Source organism: Budorcas taxicolor, chromosome 23 (assembly GCF_023091745.1).
Source record: "Budorcas taxicolor isolate Tak-1 chromosome 23, Takin1.1, whole genome shotgun sequence".
Lineage (NCBI taxonomy): Eukaryota > Metazoa > Chordata > Mammalia > Artiodactyla > Bovidae > Budorcas > Budorcas taxicolor.
In genome coordinates, this window is record NC_068932.1 from 17,118,463 (window position 1) to 17,134,012 (window position 15,550).

The window sequence follows — 15,550 nt, forward strand, 5'->3', positions numbered from 1 at the left end:
GACGAGATTGGCAGCGGCGGGTCCGCATGTGCCCCCGCGCTGGCTTTGTACGCGGAGCCGCCTGCCGGTCCTTTAACAATGGGCGGCGCGAGCGCCCTGGCGTTGGGTCGGAGCTGAGGCCGGCGCTTTGCTGCCGACTGTCCGCAGCATGAGCGGGGCCGGCGTTCCCCGCGTGTCGGCGGGGCTGGGCCTGTGAGGGCCGCGGTTCCGGGTAAGGGAGGCCGCCGTGGGAACCGGCAGGCCTGGGTTGGTGGCGGGGCACTGGAGCCGCCCGGCCCGGCCTTTTGTTCGCCTTTCTGGGGCCGCGCGATCCCGTGCGCTCCTCCGGATGAGGAGGCGGAGGCTTGGGTGCGCGCTGGGCCCGGCCGGGCCGCGGGGAGGCTACGGAGGAGGAGCGCGCGCCCGATCGTCTGCAGCGGGCACCCGGAGCCGGGCTGGCGTTCGTCTTCGGGCTTCTCGGCGGGAGGTTTTTACCTCAAGGGGTCTGTGAGTGCTGTCAAGTCTCGCTTCTCGGGGCCGGAGAATTCGAACCCGGGGCGCGGGGAGTCCCGAAGCTGGGCCTCCGGTCTAGCTTTTCCGAGTACGCGCCCGGGTTCGCGCCTAGGGAACTCGGGCCCGAGTTGGTCCCCTTTTGCCTGGCACCCGGTCTGGCAGTTCATCAGACAAGCTGGCTTCTCCTGACTGGGTAGCGTGGGCCTTCCGTGAGGCGTCAGGGAGTTGGTTTGGTCGGTGCTGGTTTTCGGACGAGTCAGGTGAAGATGAACAGTCACCCTGGGTGGCCTGAGGTCACACCCCTCGGGCGGGGGGTGCGGAGGGGCGCGTGGAGGGAGCTGGCAGTGACCGCGTCTGGGGTGTGTCTTACAGACTGAAGTTGCCTCGTCTAGCCAGGCACGCCGCCGGATCCCATGGAGCTGGAGGCGCAGTGGTGGCGGGGACAGCTGGCTGCCGACATCCATCAAGCTCTTCGGTACAAGGTAACCGCTATGCCCCGACCTTTGGGTTCGGTGCCTCAAAGCCAGTTAGTATGAATCTCGGCTCCCTGGAAAGCCTGGTCAGGGTCTTTAACCACTAGTTTCCAAATCAGAAAAGGCGAGTTTGCTTATTTGCTCGAGGTTAATTAACTTCTTGGCTTCTTCCCTGGGGTGTATCAGAAGAACCTGAAACTTGAATGAGGAGGTGGGTGGGGCGTGGTAGTTGAGAGAGGGAAGATGTGAAGGGACAGTCTGATGTTCTTGTTCCCAGGTGGAACATGGATTTGATATTGTATTTTATAAGATATGCGTGCTGGCTTTTTATTGGGCAGAGCAACCCTGCTTTCTTCTATAGCTGCTGTTGCATGCAGCTGTCTGTTATGTCACATTTGTACAAAAGTAAATACCCCAGCCTTTCCGCTAACTTACTGTGAAACTTTGGACAAGTTACTTAAATTTCTGATTCCCAATTTTCTTATCTGTAAAATGATTAATAATAGAACGTGCTCTATGAAATGACTGTGAAGATTAAAATGAAGTAATACTTAAGATGTGCTCAGAACAATGATTGGCAGATAGTACACACTAAGAAAGTGATAATTTTGTTATTTTCTTCCTTTGAAACCCCAAGACTTGGGGGGTGTTCAGAAAACCTTAAGATAGGAGTTAGCTGCTCTTTCAGCTAATATCAAACAGGAGTAGACCTAGTGTATTTAAAAGATATTGGGGGAGAAATACACCTTTCTAGCACAATGCAAAGTTTGTTTATTGTTGCTGTCACATCTGTTTAACATGTCACTTCTGAGTCTTTTATAACTTTAATAGAAAGAGCCCAGATCCAAAATTAACTCAAACTTGACTTAATTTCACTGTGGATAGAAAGAACCATTATTATGTATAGAAAATTGGAAAGAAGCAAAACAGCTGACTCTTTAATAAAAAGGCTGCTGACTGTTGGAGTTGAGAGGTCCTGGGATGACTTGTATCTTGATTTTTTTTTTTTTTTTTTAAAGAAAAACAGGTTAAATAGATTAGAAAACCTAATTCTGACTTAAACTATTACAATTGTACCCTTTTCTAAAGTTTGAGATTTCTAAATGCTGGTTGTTAATTCTAACATTCAGTCTCTTAGACACATTAAATACACCTCAGCTCCCTAATTGTACCATAGAAAAGTCTCAAGTATGGAATGGTTCTTTGGAATGTTAAGAGAGTTGCAGGTTTTCCACCTTGGAAATTGTTGAAATACTTTTGATTTTTTTGTTGTTGTTGTTTCTTATTTAGATATTATCTTTCAGTTTTAAATGGTCCTGTTTTCTAAGTGTCAGTTCTTTATTCCTCTGGTGTATGGGGAAATTAATATCTGATGTTTAATGATACATATGTTTTATAATGACATGAAACTTAAGATTTTTCATGGTGATTTCCATGGTTTTTGATTCTTCTATTTTATGTGTAATTTTAATCCTGAGTGATGAATTAATTTTATTAGCTGAAGTTGGAAGTGCATTTTTCCAGCAAATTTATTGATGTTTTTGTTTATTGGTCTCTGGGGAGGATGCAAGGAATAAGACACAACCTGTACTAAACTTATGTACAAACTATCAGTGGACGAGCTAGAACAGGGCCTGAAAGAATGCCACTGAAAGTTGTGTTGGGCCACCTGCCGCCTGCGACTGTGGGTTGTCTTTATTTTATCTTTAAGCATTGTGTAAGCCACATTCTTGTGATTTGACACAATGGCCACACTTTATAAAGAATTTGTTAATCAGTAAAACTTGAACCTGTGAAGCTGGGGAGACCACTCTTTGTAGTACACTAAAGTCAAGGAAAGTTAAAATGAACTTTTCTCACAGAGAATACATGTCAATTCCAGGCTATTAATTAGGTTATTTAGTTGGGTAGTCATATGCTTATTTATTCAACATATTTGTATGCCTACAGTGTACAAGGTGCTGTCAGGCATTAAAAGGGTAGTATGAGATAGACATGATCCTTGCCTTTAAGTAGTCTAATTTCATCTGAATTTAGGTCTTCTGTTGGACAGTTGCCATTTAGGCACAGTGGAAGGTATTCTGTTTAGACCCAAGGTTTGTGGAGGAATAATTGATGTGACCAGCATTGAATCTACTGCTGCTGCTGCTGCTAAGTCGCTTCAGTCGTGTCAGAATAGAGAAGAGTAAAAATTACAGCAAATGAAAATCCTCTTCAACCCCAAATGCCAGCTATACTGTTTCCATTAAATACAATCACTTTTTCCTCAACAAAGCAGCTGTCCTCTAATACCCTGTGTCTTCTCTTTCTTCTCATTGTTTTGCTGTGTATACTAGTGTCTTAGGATGCTTGGGGAAATATTTTTAGGAGCCTTTATGACAGATAGAAACGATGCTAAGTTTGTGAGAAACATCAAGAAAATATCCCACCGAGTTGTGAGTATTCCTTCTATGCCTTAATTTTCATCCCGGCTGGACAGTTAACCCAGTTTGGGAATGGGATGGCATTTAGGGTGGTGAACTAACAAGGACCTGTGATTGGAGATGGAGATGACATATTTAGATCTTTCTGTGCTTTGGTTCTATGGGATCCCGAGAAGCAGACAGGAATAAGAGTGTTCAATTCTAGGGAATCAGGAATAGACATTAGAAAAAATTCATAAGCTGAAAGAAGCATAGGTCATTTTCTCATGTGTATAACTGTACTACATGGACAAAGAACTAAATCTGACAGCCATATGATAAGCCCATGTCCTTTACCATTTGCAATAATATAAAGAGAACGTATTGGATACACTTAAAAATCTCCTAGTGGTGGCCCTTAGAGTTCTTGCTTTTGTTTTGTCTTCTTTTAGCCAAGTTAACGTAAAGTCCACCAGTGTCTTCCAACTATGTTCCCCTGTCCATCTGGCAAAACTATGGTGCCATTACCACAGCTAGGATAGTATTGACATCGATACAGTCAACATCTAAAACATTTTCTGTACATTTATCACCACAAAGATCTTTCATCTTACCCTTTTATAGGCACAGCCTCTTTCCTCCCATTATCATTCTCCCTTAACCTCTGGCAACCACTCATCTGTTCTTTATTTTTATAATTTTGTCATTTTAGGAATGTTACATAAGTGGAATTATGTACTACATGATTTGGGGGGATTCATTTTACCCACTCAGAATAATTCCCTGGAGATCCATCCAGGTTTTTGACATTAAGCTTTTTTATTCCACTCTTTTGCTACTAAAAACAGTGCTGTAAAGGCCCTCCTTATATGTAGGATAAATTCCTAGACCTGGTGTTGCTAAGTTAAAGGGTATCTGCAGTCTGCATTTTCAGAAATGTATATTATCTAATCACCCTTCAGAAGGTTATATGAGTTGTCAACCTGACCAGTAATACACGAGTTTCTGTATCCACTCTTGATAACATAAGCAAAAATTAATGAAATATAAAAAAAATGATTATTGAAAAAACTATATAGTCATCCCTCAGTATCCACGGGAATTGGTTCTAGGATCCCTGTAAATACTGAAATTTGAGGATGCTCAAGTCCCTTATGTAAAGTGGAGTAGTGTTTGCATATATTGCATATATCCTACAGACATCCTCTTGTATATTTTAAATCATCTCCAGATGATTTAATCATCCATGTTGCAGCATATATCAGAATTTTATTTCTTTTTAAGGCTGAATAGTATTCCACTGTATGTATATACTACATTTTGTTTATCAGTTCATCTGTTGATGAACACTGGAGTTGTTTGTTTCCACTTTTTGGCTCTTGTGGATAATACTGCTCTGAATATGGTTGCACAAATATCTGTTTGAGTCCCCAGTTTAACTTCTTTTGGGTATATATCTAAAGGTGAAATTGCTGGATCATGGTAAATCTACATTAATTTTTTGGGGGAATTGCAATACTGTTGTTCACAGTGGCTATACAACTTTATATTCCTACCACTACACAAGGGTTCCATTTACTCTATATCTTTGTCAATACTTGTTAGTTTCTGTTTTCTCCATTTTCTTTTGGGGGATTTTTTTTTTTACAGTAGCAATTCTAATTGGTATGAAATGGTATCTCATAATGGTTTTGATTTGTATTTTCCTAATCATTAGTGATTTTGAGCATCATTATAGGTGCTTATTGGCCATTTGTACATCTTCTTTGGAGAAATGTTTAGTCAAGTCCTTTGCTCGTTTTTCACTCGAGGTGTTTTGGATTTTGTTGATTTGTATGTATAAGAGTTCTTTATGATCTGGATATTAACACTTTACCAGATATATGATTTGCAAATATTTTCTCCCATTCTGTGGGTTGCTTTTTCACTCTGATGAAGCTGTCCTTTGATGCATAAAAGTTTTTTTTGGATGAAGTCTTAGCGTTTTTTTTAACCTGTGCTTTTAGGATCATATCCATGTTACTTCCTTCCATTATAATCCCTGTTGGGTTTACTGTGGCATTGTGCTGAGCTCATAAAATGAATTTAGAACTCTTCCATCTTTCTGGAAATTCTTTGATAGTATAGGAATTTTCTTATTTTTAAAAAATGAGAAACCAGATTAGAAGATACCAGTGGATCTTCAACATCCCTACAAGTATAACACAGTATGTGTTATACTAGAAGCATGTCCATTTATTCATTACTTTCTAACTAAAAGCTTTGAGCATCTTTAGGGGATGTGTATGTATGGTTTGGTTAGTATTTTGGTAATGATGTTTTTCTGAAAATATGTGGTAGGGAAAACAGGATTCCATTATTAAAAATCTTGCTAAAATACATCTATTCCATAATGTAAGAAATACCTATAACTGGTAATGTCAGATGTGGTTAAGAATAAGGAGAAACGTTTAGTTCTAAATTTGAAATGCCATTCATTATCCTTCCACTCAGCTTTTTCATTTTTGTTTTTTACTCAAGAAAATGTTTTAGACAATGGAAACATTAGTATATTGGGGGGAAAGTGTCATCTTTGCATGGAGGGGATAATTCTTCTACAGCCTATATTAGACTAAATGTTCTTCTTGATTTAGGAGCTGAAGTTGCCTTCCTACAAAGGCCAGTCCCCTCAACTAAGTCTCAGAAGATATTTTGCTGACTTGATTGCCATTGTGAGCAATCGTTTCACACTCTGCCCTTCTGCCCGACATCTTGCTGTCTATTTGCTGGACCTGTTTATGGATCGTTATGACATCTCTATCCAGCAGCTGCATTTAGTTGCACTTTCCTGTCTGCTTCTAGCAAGTAAGTATGAGTACAATCTACATGACTGGAAAATTCTAGTTTATAATTAAATAAATTTACTTAGAACTCGGTGAAAAACCAAATTCCTTTCATTCCAGTTTACCAGTATTGGAAAGTTTATGTTGAAAGTGCTTTTTGGCATAGTAGTTCTTAACCAGACATATTAAAAAGTGGCTCTGAAATCTTTCAAAAACATGTGTACCTGAGCCCTATGTCCTGAAGATTCTGATACAGATGTCTAGGTCATTCCGGATCTACTGACTCAAAATCTGCATCCTGGGACCTGGATATTTTTTAACTTCTTAAAAATTTCAAAGGTGATTCTCATGTATCTTCCCAGTTAGGAACCATTGCCTTAAAGCAGTGGTTCTTAACCAAGAGCAGTTGTGTCCCACTGGGGGATATTTGGCAATATGTGGAGACAGTTTGGGTTGTCGTTACAACCGGGGAGGAAGCTAAACATCTGCAACGCACAGGACAGCCCACACAACAAAGAATTATCTAGCCCAAAATGTCAGTGGAGCTTAGGCTGAAAAACTCTGATAGGTATCGTACTCTTGTGTTGTTAGAATACCTTCTACTGACTAAGTCGTGATTTAGGTTAATGAACTGAAGGTTCACATGCAATAGCTACACATGTGAAAACACTTGCTTTTACAGTAGGCAAAACTGCATAGTAAGCTGTAGGGTAGAATCTGTTAATGGGCCTTTTGGTGCCTCTTTCTCTTAACATCTTCCTGTGACATATTTCATTGTTAGTATCTTGACTGAAGAGAAAGAGGGTGAGTAAAAGCATTGAAACTGAAATTTTTCTTCTCTTAGTATTCTGAAAAGATGGTATTTGTTGTTGAATCCATTATGTAGTGTTTTTTTGTTTTTAATTATTCATGTCATTATAATGGAAATTTAAGTCCCACTTAAAGTGACATGTAGAAATACCGACTGCCTTCACCTCTAGCCCCCACTTGAGGATTTAGGATCCAATGTGACTGCTATCTAAAAAACATTCCTTCTCTACCCTACCACCAGAATTCTTTCTAAAACACCTTTGCATTTGACTGTAATAAACCTAAAACCAAATACAGGCCTGTGTGGTATCATTTATGATACTAGTCTTTTCTGCTTTTCTTTTTCTGTTCTTATTTTTCCTCTGATGACTTCAGCTCCCTGTTTTATCTCCTGGAAGGTCTTTTTGTAAACTATTTCAAATCTTTTGTGGACCAGGTTGACTATATATAAACACAGCCCAGTGATAACTTCCCACTACCCGTGGGTTAAGGTAGAAACTCCTTAATGTAACATTCAGAACCGTTCATCTGGACTCAGCCATCTTACTAGACTTTTCTTTCAACTCTGTCCCCATGTAACTTGAGTCAGATTCTTACCGGAATTATATATTTCCTGAGTATCTGTCTTTCTCCTTTAATCTGCTGTCCTCTAAGATCTGTTCGTATCACCTGCTCCTCTCGCCACCATCCAGAAAGCCAGAGGTAATGTTTGTACATTTATAATTAACCTTTAACTTTTAATTAAGGTCTTATCCTTATAAGCAGTCATGTGTACAGTTCTGTGTTTCATCACTATGATGATTTGTGATGTAGTAGTTTGCATAGGGTTGGAAAAGCCCATACTTGGCATGTCAAAAATGTGTGAGAATCTACACGGAATGGCTTCCTGATATCCTGTACAATATTAGTATATTATAGGATCGGTTATAGCTGAGAGACACAGGAAACCAAACATGCAAGTTAGGTTATTTTGAAATCTTAGGATCAGTAATGAAAAATTTTTTGCCTGCTGTGGCCATGACTGTCCTTCAATCACTACCAGGCCCTACCTGGTCTGTGCCTATGGACTGTGAAATTATGAATGATGGATAGTCAGTTCATAGACTGACTTATGTTTGTGACTAAAATTTACTAGTACCTTACAAAATGACTTGGGGATTATAAACTAGACATTTATAAACTACATATTACAATCAGAGTTCACCAAGGTCTCTAGCTGAATACTCTAAAAGGAACTCTGGCCACCATGCAGAGCTTGGCATTGGTACCAGGTTTCTGCAGTTTATACAGTTTGGGGAAAGGATCTTCTATTTATGCACCACTTTAGGTTGATTGGAATGGTATTTTCAGTTCTTCTTTCTAAATTTTCTATAACTGTCAGTTTAAGGTTGTGATCAGTTTATTTTATTGATGATTATTTGACTTAATCTGTGGTAGTATATAGTTACTTTTGACTTATTTTCTAGGAACTAGGCTTTAGGATTTGTGTTTACTGAGTTCAGATGAGAATTGTTTACTACCTATTACTAAACGAGTCAGATACCTCCTCCCTTTGTTTTACTGACCCCACCCTATTGTCTCTCAGAGAGAATTGCTTTTACATTGTTCTTCATCCACTGGAGAGTGGGAAAATGTGAGATAGGTGCCCCTTAGGGTCTCAGCTCCTCGCAAGTAGTCGCTGGTCAAACGGAATTCAAGCTATCAGCTCTTCCGTGGGGTCAGGAATCAAAGATGCTGGCCCTTAGTAGCCCACTGAAATCTCTTCTTCCAGTTAGTGAAGTCTAACTTTACTTCAACAGAAATGCTTAGGATGCTTATAAACCAGTAGTCTGTTTTTAGTATATGACATATGTTTTAAATTTGTGGAGTTCTTTCTACTGTTTCTTACATTCTTATACTATATCTTCTTATATTTGAATTCCAGTGTCAAGTCTCCAGTTAGTTATCATAAACTTGACTCAAATGATGCTTCTCTTGTCTCAGAATGATTAAACTCTGAATGTCCCCCTCCCCCAGCTGCTCCCTGCTTTGGGATGGGCAGTCTGTTGTATAAAAGTGAAGAACAACTTACAGCTGACAGGACTCAGCGACAGCTGTCTTTTAGTTATTAAATAGGTTGGAAGGCTTTGGTAGTTTGGTTAAAAATGGAGCACAGCTTGTAAGTTTCAGGTACTAATGCATATCCAGCTGCTTGGATGTACACTATTAGAGGTAGGAAGAAAGGGCCTACAAACTGGAGAGTGGCATGTAGTATTTTTACAGCAAGGATTATGGGAAATCTGTATGGATATAGAATTGAATTTCTTGTCAGCAATATGAATTTCAACAACCCTTGAGTCTTAGGTTTAGACTTCCCTGGTGGCTCAAGACCGTAAAGTGTCTGCCTACAACGTGGGAGACCTGGGTTCGATCCTTGGGTCAGGAAGATCCTCTGGAGAAGGAAATGGCGACCCACTCCAGTATTCTTGCCTGGAAAATCCCATGGACAGAGGAGCCTGGCAGACTACAGTCCATGGGGTTGCAAAGAGTCAGATACGACTGAGGAAGAAAGGGCCTACAAACTGGAGAGTGGCATGTAGTATTTTTTACAGCAGGGATTATGGGAAATCTATATGGATATAGAATTGAATTTGTCAGTAATATGAATTTCAACAACCCTTGAGTTTTAGGTTACTTCTTATAAAATGAAAATAAAGACACTTAACCTTACAAACTTGTTGTAAGGATCAAGTAGGGTAGTATGTTTAAAAGCATATATGAAATTGAAACATAAAGGTTAGCATTGTAATGATTAATTCCTCCATAAGTGTTCTATAATCTTTAGTCTGGCTCCCTAGCCCCAAAGATTTTGACTCATTCCAGAAGAGACTGATTTGTCCTGGGAAGTTCTCAAACTCTTAACTCCTTGACACTCTTAACTCCTGGCTCCCTTGGCTCTCTGTAGAGAGCATGGAAGTGGTCTTAAACCTGAGACTTTTGATAATCTGCTCAAGGTATTGTGTGTGCTTAGTTGCTCCGACTCTTTGTGACCCCATGGACTGCAGCATGCCAGGCTTCTCTGTCCATGGGGGTTCTCCAGGAAAGAATACTGGAGTGGGTTGCCATGCCTTCCTCTAGGGGATTTTCCCAACCCAGAGATCAAATCCAGGTCTCCTGCATTGCAGGCGGATTTTTTTACCATCTGAGCCACCAGGGAGCCTGTTCAAGGTTTTGTGTAACTAAGAAAAGATCTTAAAGTCAAGATGAAGTCAAAAGTGAGATTATAGGCTTTTAATAGCAAAAATTTGTGACAAGTGCTTGTTTCTTCTTGCTCACCAGTACTGGGTTGACAAAGCTTTTTACTATTTGATACGTGAAAAACTGTATGTCACAGATGATTCTATTTATATATCGATTTTTAGTGAGAATAGAACCTTTTTTTTTCCCCTCTATGAATTCTGTCTTCTGGTTCCTTATCCATTTTTTTCTTATTAGACTGGTAGTCTTATAAATTTGTGAGAATTCCTAGTAAATATTAAGGATGACTTTTTTCTCCTTAGTAATAAAAGACAAAATGTGGGTTGGCAGAGATCACAGTGACATCTATCTGATCCATGCCCTACTACCACATACCTGCCATTCCCTCCTGACTTTGAATATGTGCTGGTTTCCATGGCAGATCTGAGCATTTCCTATAAAGGAAAGACAACCTGCTGTTTTGTTTCTGGGGCCCCTGATTCTTTATTTTCTGGGAAGCAGATGTGAATTTCCTGTGCCCTTATTTCCTGTTAGGGACCTTTATCAATATAATCACATGGCTTCTGGTATTTCCTTTCAATTGAAGAAACTGATCTTTGTGATCTGTATGTGGTATTACGGATAAGTAGATTTAAAATAGTCATGCACATAGCATTCAGCACGATAAAAACTGTACATGAATGCAAGGACTCATGACATTGTCTCACATTTTGAATTCTTTTAACATCCATGCATCTGAGTATATTACTATATATAATGAAAAGTTTCCCCAAAAAACTAAACCTCAATTTAAATATCAAATATGGTTATTTATGTAGTATGCAAGTTATTTTTAACTTTGCAAATCAAGATGCAAAGACCTTCATACTTTTAATAGCCAAGTACTTTATAAATATAGAAACCCCATGGATCCTTAATAATATAGAAGCCTGTCTATTCTAGGAGTCCCCATTTAGCTTTGGTCTGGAAGCAGATTTGGGAATTCAGGCATAAATCTTCCATTTTGGGTTTGACTCAACTTAATTGACCTGAAATTAATTGGCCAACCTTGCTAACTTGGTTTCTTGAGCTGTGAAATTGGTCACATACAGTTTTGCTTTCTGTGTTGAAAGGTTCAAGGAGATAATATGAAATATTTTCTTAATCCTTGAATTAAATAGTGAATTGTGGTATATTAATTTCTTCAAAGGAGCTTTAAACTCATTAACTTCTACAATATTCCTTTGAAGTTCAATGCCAGTATTGCTGCTGCTACACAAATAGAGTACTTTGAAAGCCTTAATGATTCATCCAGAGGGATTGAACTAAATTCCTAAGTCATTCTCCTTCTGAAGAATTCCAGTTTGTTATATAGAGAACAGTGGGTTCCTCTCGTATATTTATGCAGTGATCATACTGGATGACTGTCATTAAGACCACTGTAGTGCTTTCAGCTCTGCTAATAAATGCCATTGGCAAAACTTGTGAAATTCATCTATGTGATTTGAACTGGGAAGCATTATCTAGATTATTGAAAAGTCTGAATTATGTAAGTTTTTTTGATCAATTCATACTTGCAGCAATATTAAGAGTGGTTTAAATCTAACAAAGTTCAAAATTTCTGGAGTGGGAGTGAAATTTTAAACTCTTTGGACCTAGACTCAAAGTCATGAGCTTAGAGTGCCTGGCATAGGAGACAAACCTTCTACCCTAGTTCCCCCTCCCTAAGCCAAGACCAGGGTAGTTAGCAGTGTTTTTTCGCAGCCCCTAAGGCTGGCAGACTTGAACAGACCTCTCTGACTCCAGTATACTGAGCATCTGAGCTGAGTGGTTCTGGCCACTACCATTTGTTGTCAGAATTTCAATATATGGTTCTGAAAGAGAACCATTCCCAGTTTTCACAGGGAAACTGGTTTGATTTCTTCTGGTTTGGCAGTCTTTCTGGTCTTCTACAAAAAATGTTTTTAAATGAATAAAATAAAATTGTAAGATTTCCAAAGAAAACAAGTACATTGAAATAAATATCAAAATAGTAAAACAAAATTTTATATAGTAATATATAACATTCTAACAGCTATAATTATGAACAAGTATAAAAACTATTGTGAGAAATTATAATAATTGCAGTATAATATGATTTTATACCTTAATATGAAAAAGAACATAAGGCTAGGAAGTAGAAGCTTTTAGTTTTAATTTCCCTTCTTCTTGGGACAGTCATGGAACAAAAACCCAAAGAAACTTGAAGATAATTCTTTTGGTTCTATTGCTGTATTTGAAGAATCATGATAGTACTTGATACTTGAACTTTCTCTAGCCGTGACTTTTAGAAATACCTAAAATGAATAATTTATATTTAGTAAAATACTTGAAGGAAGTTAAAGTGCAAGATGATATGTAATCAATAGAAAAATCATTCAGAGTTAGAGGGGCCATTTTATTCCTCAGCTGTACATATGGGTGAGTTTCATGGAAAGAAGTTAATGCCTTCAGATAACCAGGTTCAATATTTATGCCTATTCTGCCTTGAGTAAGGGGATATAAAAGTGGTATAAAGTATTTTCCCCTTTTTTAAATAACAGACTTGGCTAGATTTTTGGTTTAATTCAGAAGAGGAGGATTAGGGGTTTTTTGTAGAGTGGTAACGTTTGTGTTAGATGGTCACTTGTTTGTTTTTTTCCTTTATTTATATCTCTCTGAGATTTTGCTGAAAATATGCTGAGATGAAACTCTTGAAGCTTAGCTATTTTTTATTTCAGATAATTTTATGACATTAAATACTTGAAACTTTGTCCTAAAATAGTTTTTTTTACCAACCATCATCTGCCCTCATAAAGAAATTTTCTGAAAAGATTGAGCTGTTGAGATGGAAGTTATATTTTCAGTGGCACATAGGACTGTTTTCCTTACACAATAGGACATAGATCAAAATGTTTACACGTTCCTTTTTTTTTTTTTAGGAGAGGGTAAAGGGTGTGGAACGGAGGCATTGAAAGAGAAAACAAGATTTGAGAACCATAGAGTTCTAGCACAGTTGTATCTACCCAGAGTAGGGAGAAAATGTCTTTGGATCTAAATCTTTGTACTAAGATAGCAGGTCCCATTTAAGTAACTAGACTTAACTTTGATCATTTGGCCTAATATTTTCTTTCTCTTGCTTTTATTTCCCTTTGCATATAAGGTAAATTTGAAGAAAAAGAAGATAGTGTGCCTAAGCTGGAGCAGCTCAACAGCCTGGGTTGTATGACTAATATGAATCTAGTATTAACAAAACAAAATTTGCTACATATGGAACTATTATTATTAGAAACCTTTCAGTGGAACCTTTGCCTTCCAACAGCTGCCCATTTCATTGAGTATTATCTCTCCGAAGCAGTACATGAAACAGATCTTCATGATGGCTGGCCAATGATTTGCTTGGAAAAAACTAAACTCTACATGGCCAAGTATGCAGATTACTTCCTGGAAGTATCTTTGCAAGGTGAGTTGTTGTAGATGCCAGTAAGTGACTTGTGAGCTTGTGACTTGTGTATTCTGTTGCTTAAGTTCATTTTTGATGTCTCCACAGATTATGCCTTTCTAAATTATGCACCTTCTTTAGTAGCTGCAGCATGTGTGGCTTCTTCAAGGATTATACTTCGTCTTTCTCCAACGTGGCCTCCAAGACTGCATCGTCTTACTGCTTACTCCTGGGATTTCCTAGTGCAGTGCATTGAACGGCTATTGATGTAAGCCTCTGTTCTTTTGTTTGTAATTTCTTATTAACATTCTTCATGTAAAAGGGGCCTTGGAAACAAGTTCTCAAAGGCCGAGAGCTTTTAGGATACTTGCTCTGACAGCTTCCTGCTGCCATAAGCAAGCCCCTGGCGAGCAGTACTCAGTGGAGTACTGAGTGAAAGGGGAGTTTCTTTTGGTTGTTATCCAAGTAGAGGCTGTCATTGCTAGTATGATTCTGGGTACATAATAAGGAAAGGAGCTGCTCTTGTGTGAGTCCACAGCTGTGAGATCATCCAGGTAAATCTTGCTCCAGTCCCCATTTCCACATCTTTGGGGATATCTTGGTGGCCTCACAATTCAAAGTGGCAGTCATATTTAAGTGCTCATTGTGAACATAGCTCCCAAGCTGAGAGCCCTCAAAGCCACTAGCAGCCAGTCCTCAAGGGTTATACCATGGGAAGGAACTTTCAGAAGGCTAAGAGTAAGTGCTGTTGTTGAAATTATGGTTGCAGTGACTGCTACCTGGGCAGTGGGGCAGTCCAAGGAGCCAGCTGTTAAGGAGTTGGGGGTGATGTGTGACTTTCTTGCAGATTTTTCTCAAGTAACATTATTAACAAGTTTCCTTTCTATGTTGCAGCGCTCATGATAATGATGTGAAAGAAGCAAACAAACAGAGAGGACAGGCAGGACCTCAGCCAGCACAACTAAGTATGTTCCAGACAGCCTCCCAGCCCTCTCGGGCAGTTCACTTTCAGCAACCTCAGTATCTCCATCAGACTCATCAGACCTCACTGCAGTATCGGCATCCTGTATCGGAACAACCAAGCTGTCAGCAGATTGTATCTACTACACACACCTCATCTTACACACTACCAACATGTCCTGCTGGCTTCCAAACTAGTGTTCAGGGCCTTGGGCATGTGCCAACTGGTGTTGGGATGTCACTGGCAATACCGGTAGAAGTTAAACCCTGTCTGAATGTTTCTTATAACCGGAGTTATCAGATAAATGAACATTATCCTTGCATTACTCAATGCTTTGAAAGGTGATTTTATGTGAAGGTAAGACCTGACCCAGACTGTTTGTGACTTGAAGCTCTGGGGCAAGCTTTTTGTAAAACTTCTCTTCAAAAGGAAAGGGATCCAAATTTCATCAGAGCTCTTCAGATACCAGCACCAGGAAGACTGACTATCCCTTCCAACACACCGTGAATATCTGGGAGGACTAAGGTAACACTGCAAACACTTTAACAGTGTATATGTCAAATCCTGTTAAAACAAATTTCTATATGCCACATTTTAAAGCCCCAAATGATGGTCCCAATATTTCAAAAATATTCAACCCAACAGAAAATTTGGACAGACTCCAAATTTGCTGTTTCAAGATTTGACCTGTGGTGGGCTCTGGGCCTAATGTTGGCTTCTATGTCAGAGATTAATGTTTATCTGTGGACTTGCCAAACGTTCTTTTTATGAAGGAAAGTTACAGTATTAATTTTTGAAGAGATCCTTTTTTTTAGTCTCCAGTTTTGATTTATATTTTTGATCTGCATCTGCAAATGAATTTCTGACTAAGTTTCAACTCATGAATTTCTTTGCTATACCAGTCAGTGTGGTTA

At 39.2% G+C, this 15,550-nt stretch overlaps 1 protein-coding gene across 3 annotated transcripts; it reads left to right on the forward strand.

The window, feature by feature from the left end:
- The first annotated feature begins 85 nt into the window (after positions 1-85).
- On the forward strand, positions 86-14,981 carry CCNJ (cyclin J). Of its 3 annotated transcripts, none has more exons than XM_052661095.1 (6): positions 86-211; positions 865-974; positions 6,001-6,211; positions 13,397-13,696; positions 13,784-13,943; positions 14,570-14,981. In XM_052661095.1, exons 2-6 carry the CDS (start codon positions 906-908, stop codon positions 14,979-14,981), a joined length of 1,152 nt encoding a protein of 383 aa, XP_052517055.1. In that variant the 5' UTR covers positions 86-211; positions 865-905. The 3 variants fall into 3 exon arrangements, with proteins under 3 accessions (XP_052517055.1, XP_052517057.1, XP_052517056.1); XM_052661097.1 differs by having other exon boundaries at positions 13,820-13,943; XM_052661096.1 differs by lacking the exon at positions 86-211 and adding an exon at positions 649-752.
- Positions 14,982-15,550: the final 569 nt, after the last annotated feature.

Excerpts from the sequence above, each read along its gene's own strand:
- CCNJ (XM_052661095.1), top strand. The coding sequence starts at position 906 with ATGGAGCTGGAGGCGCAGTGGTGGCGGGGACAGCTGGCTGCCGACATC. Across the intron at positions 975-6,000 it reads ATCAAGCTCTTCGGTACAAG|GAGCTGAAGTTGCCTTCCTA; the intron begins GTAACCGCTATG and ends TTCTTGATTTAG. Across the intron at positions 13,944-14,569 it reads TGCATTGAACGGCTATTGAT|CGCTCATGATAATGATGTGA; the intron begins GTAAGCCTCTGT and ends TCTATGTTGCAG.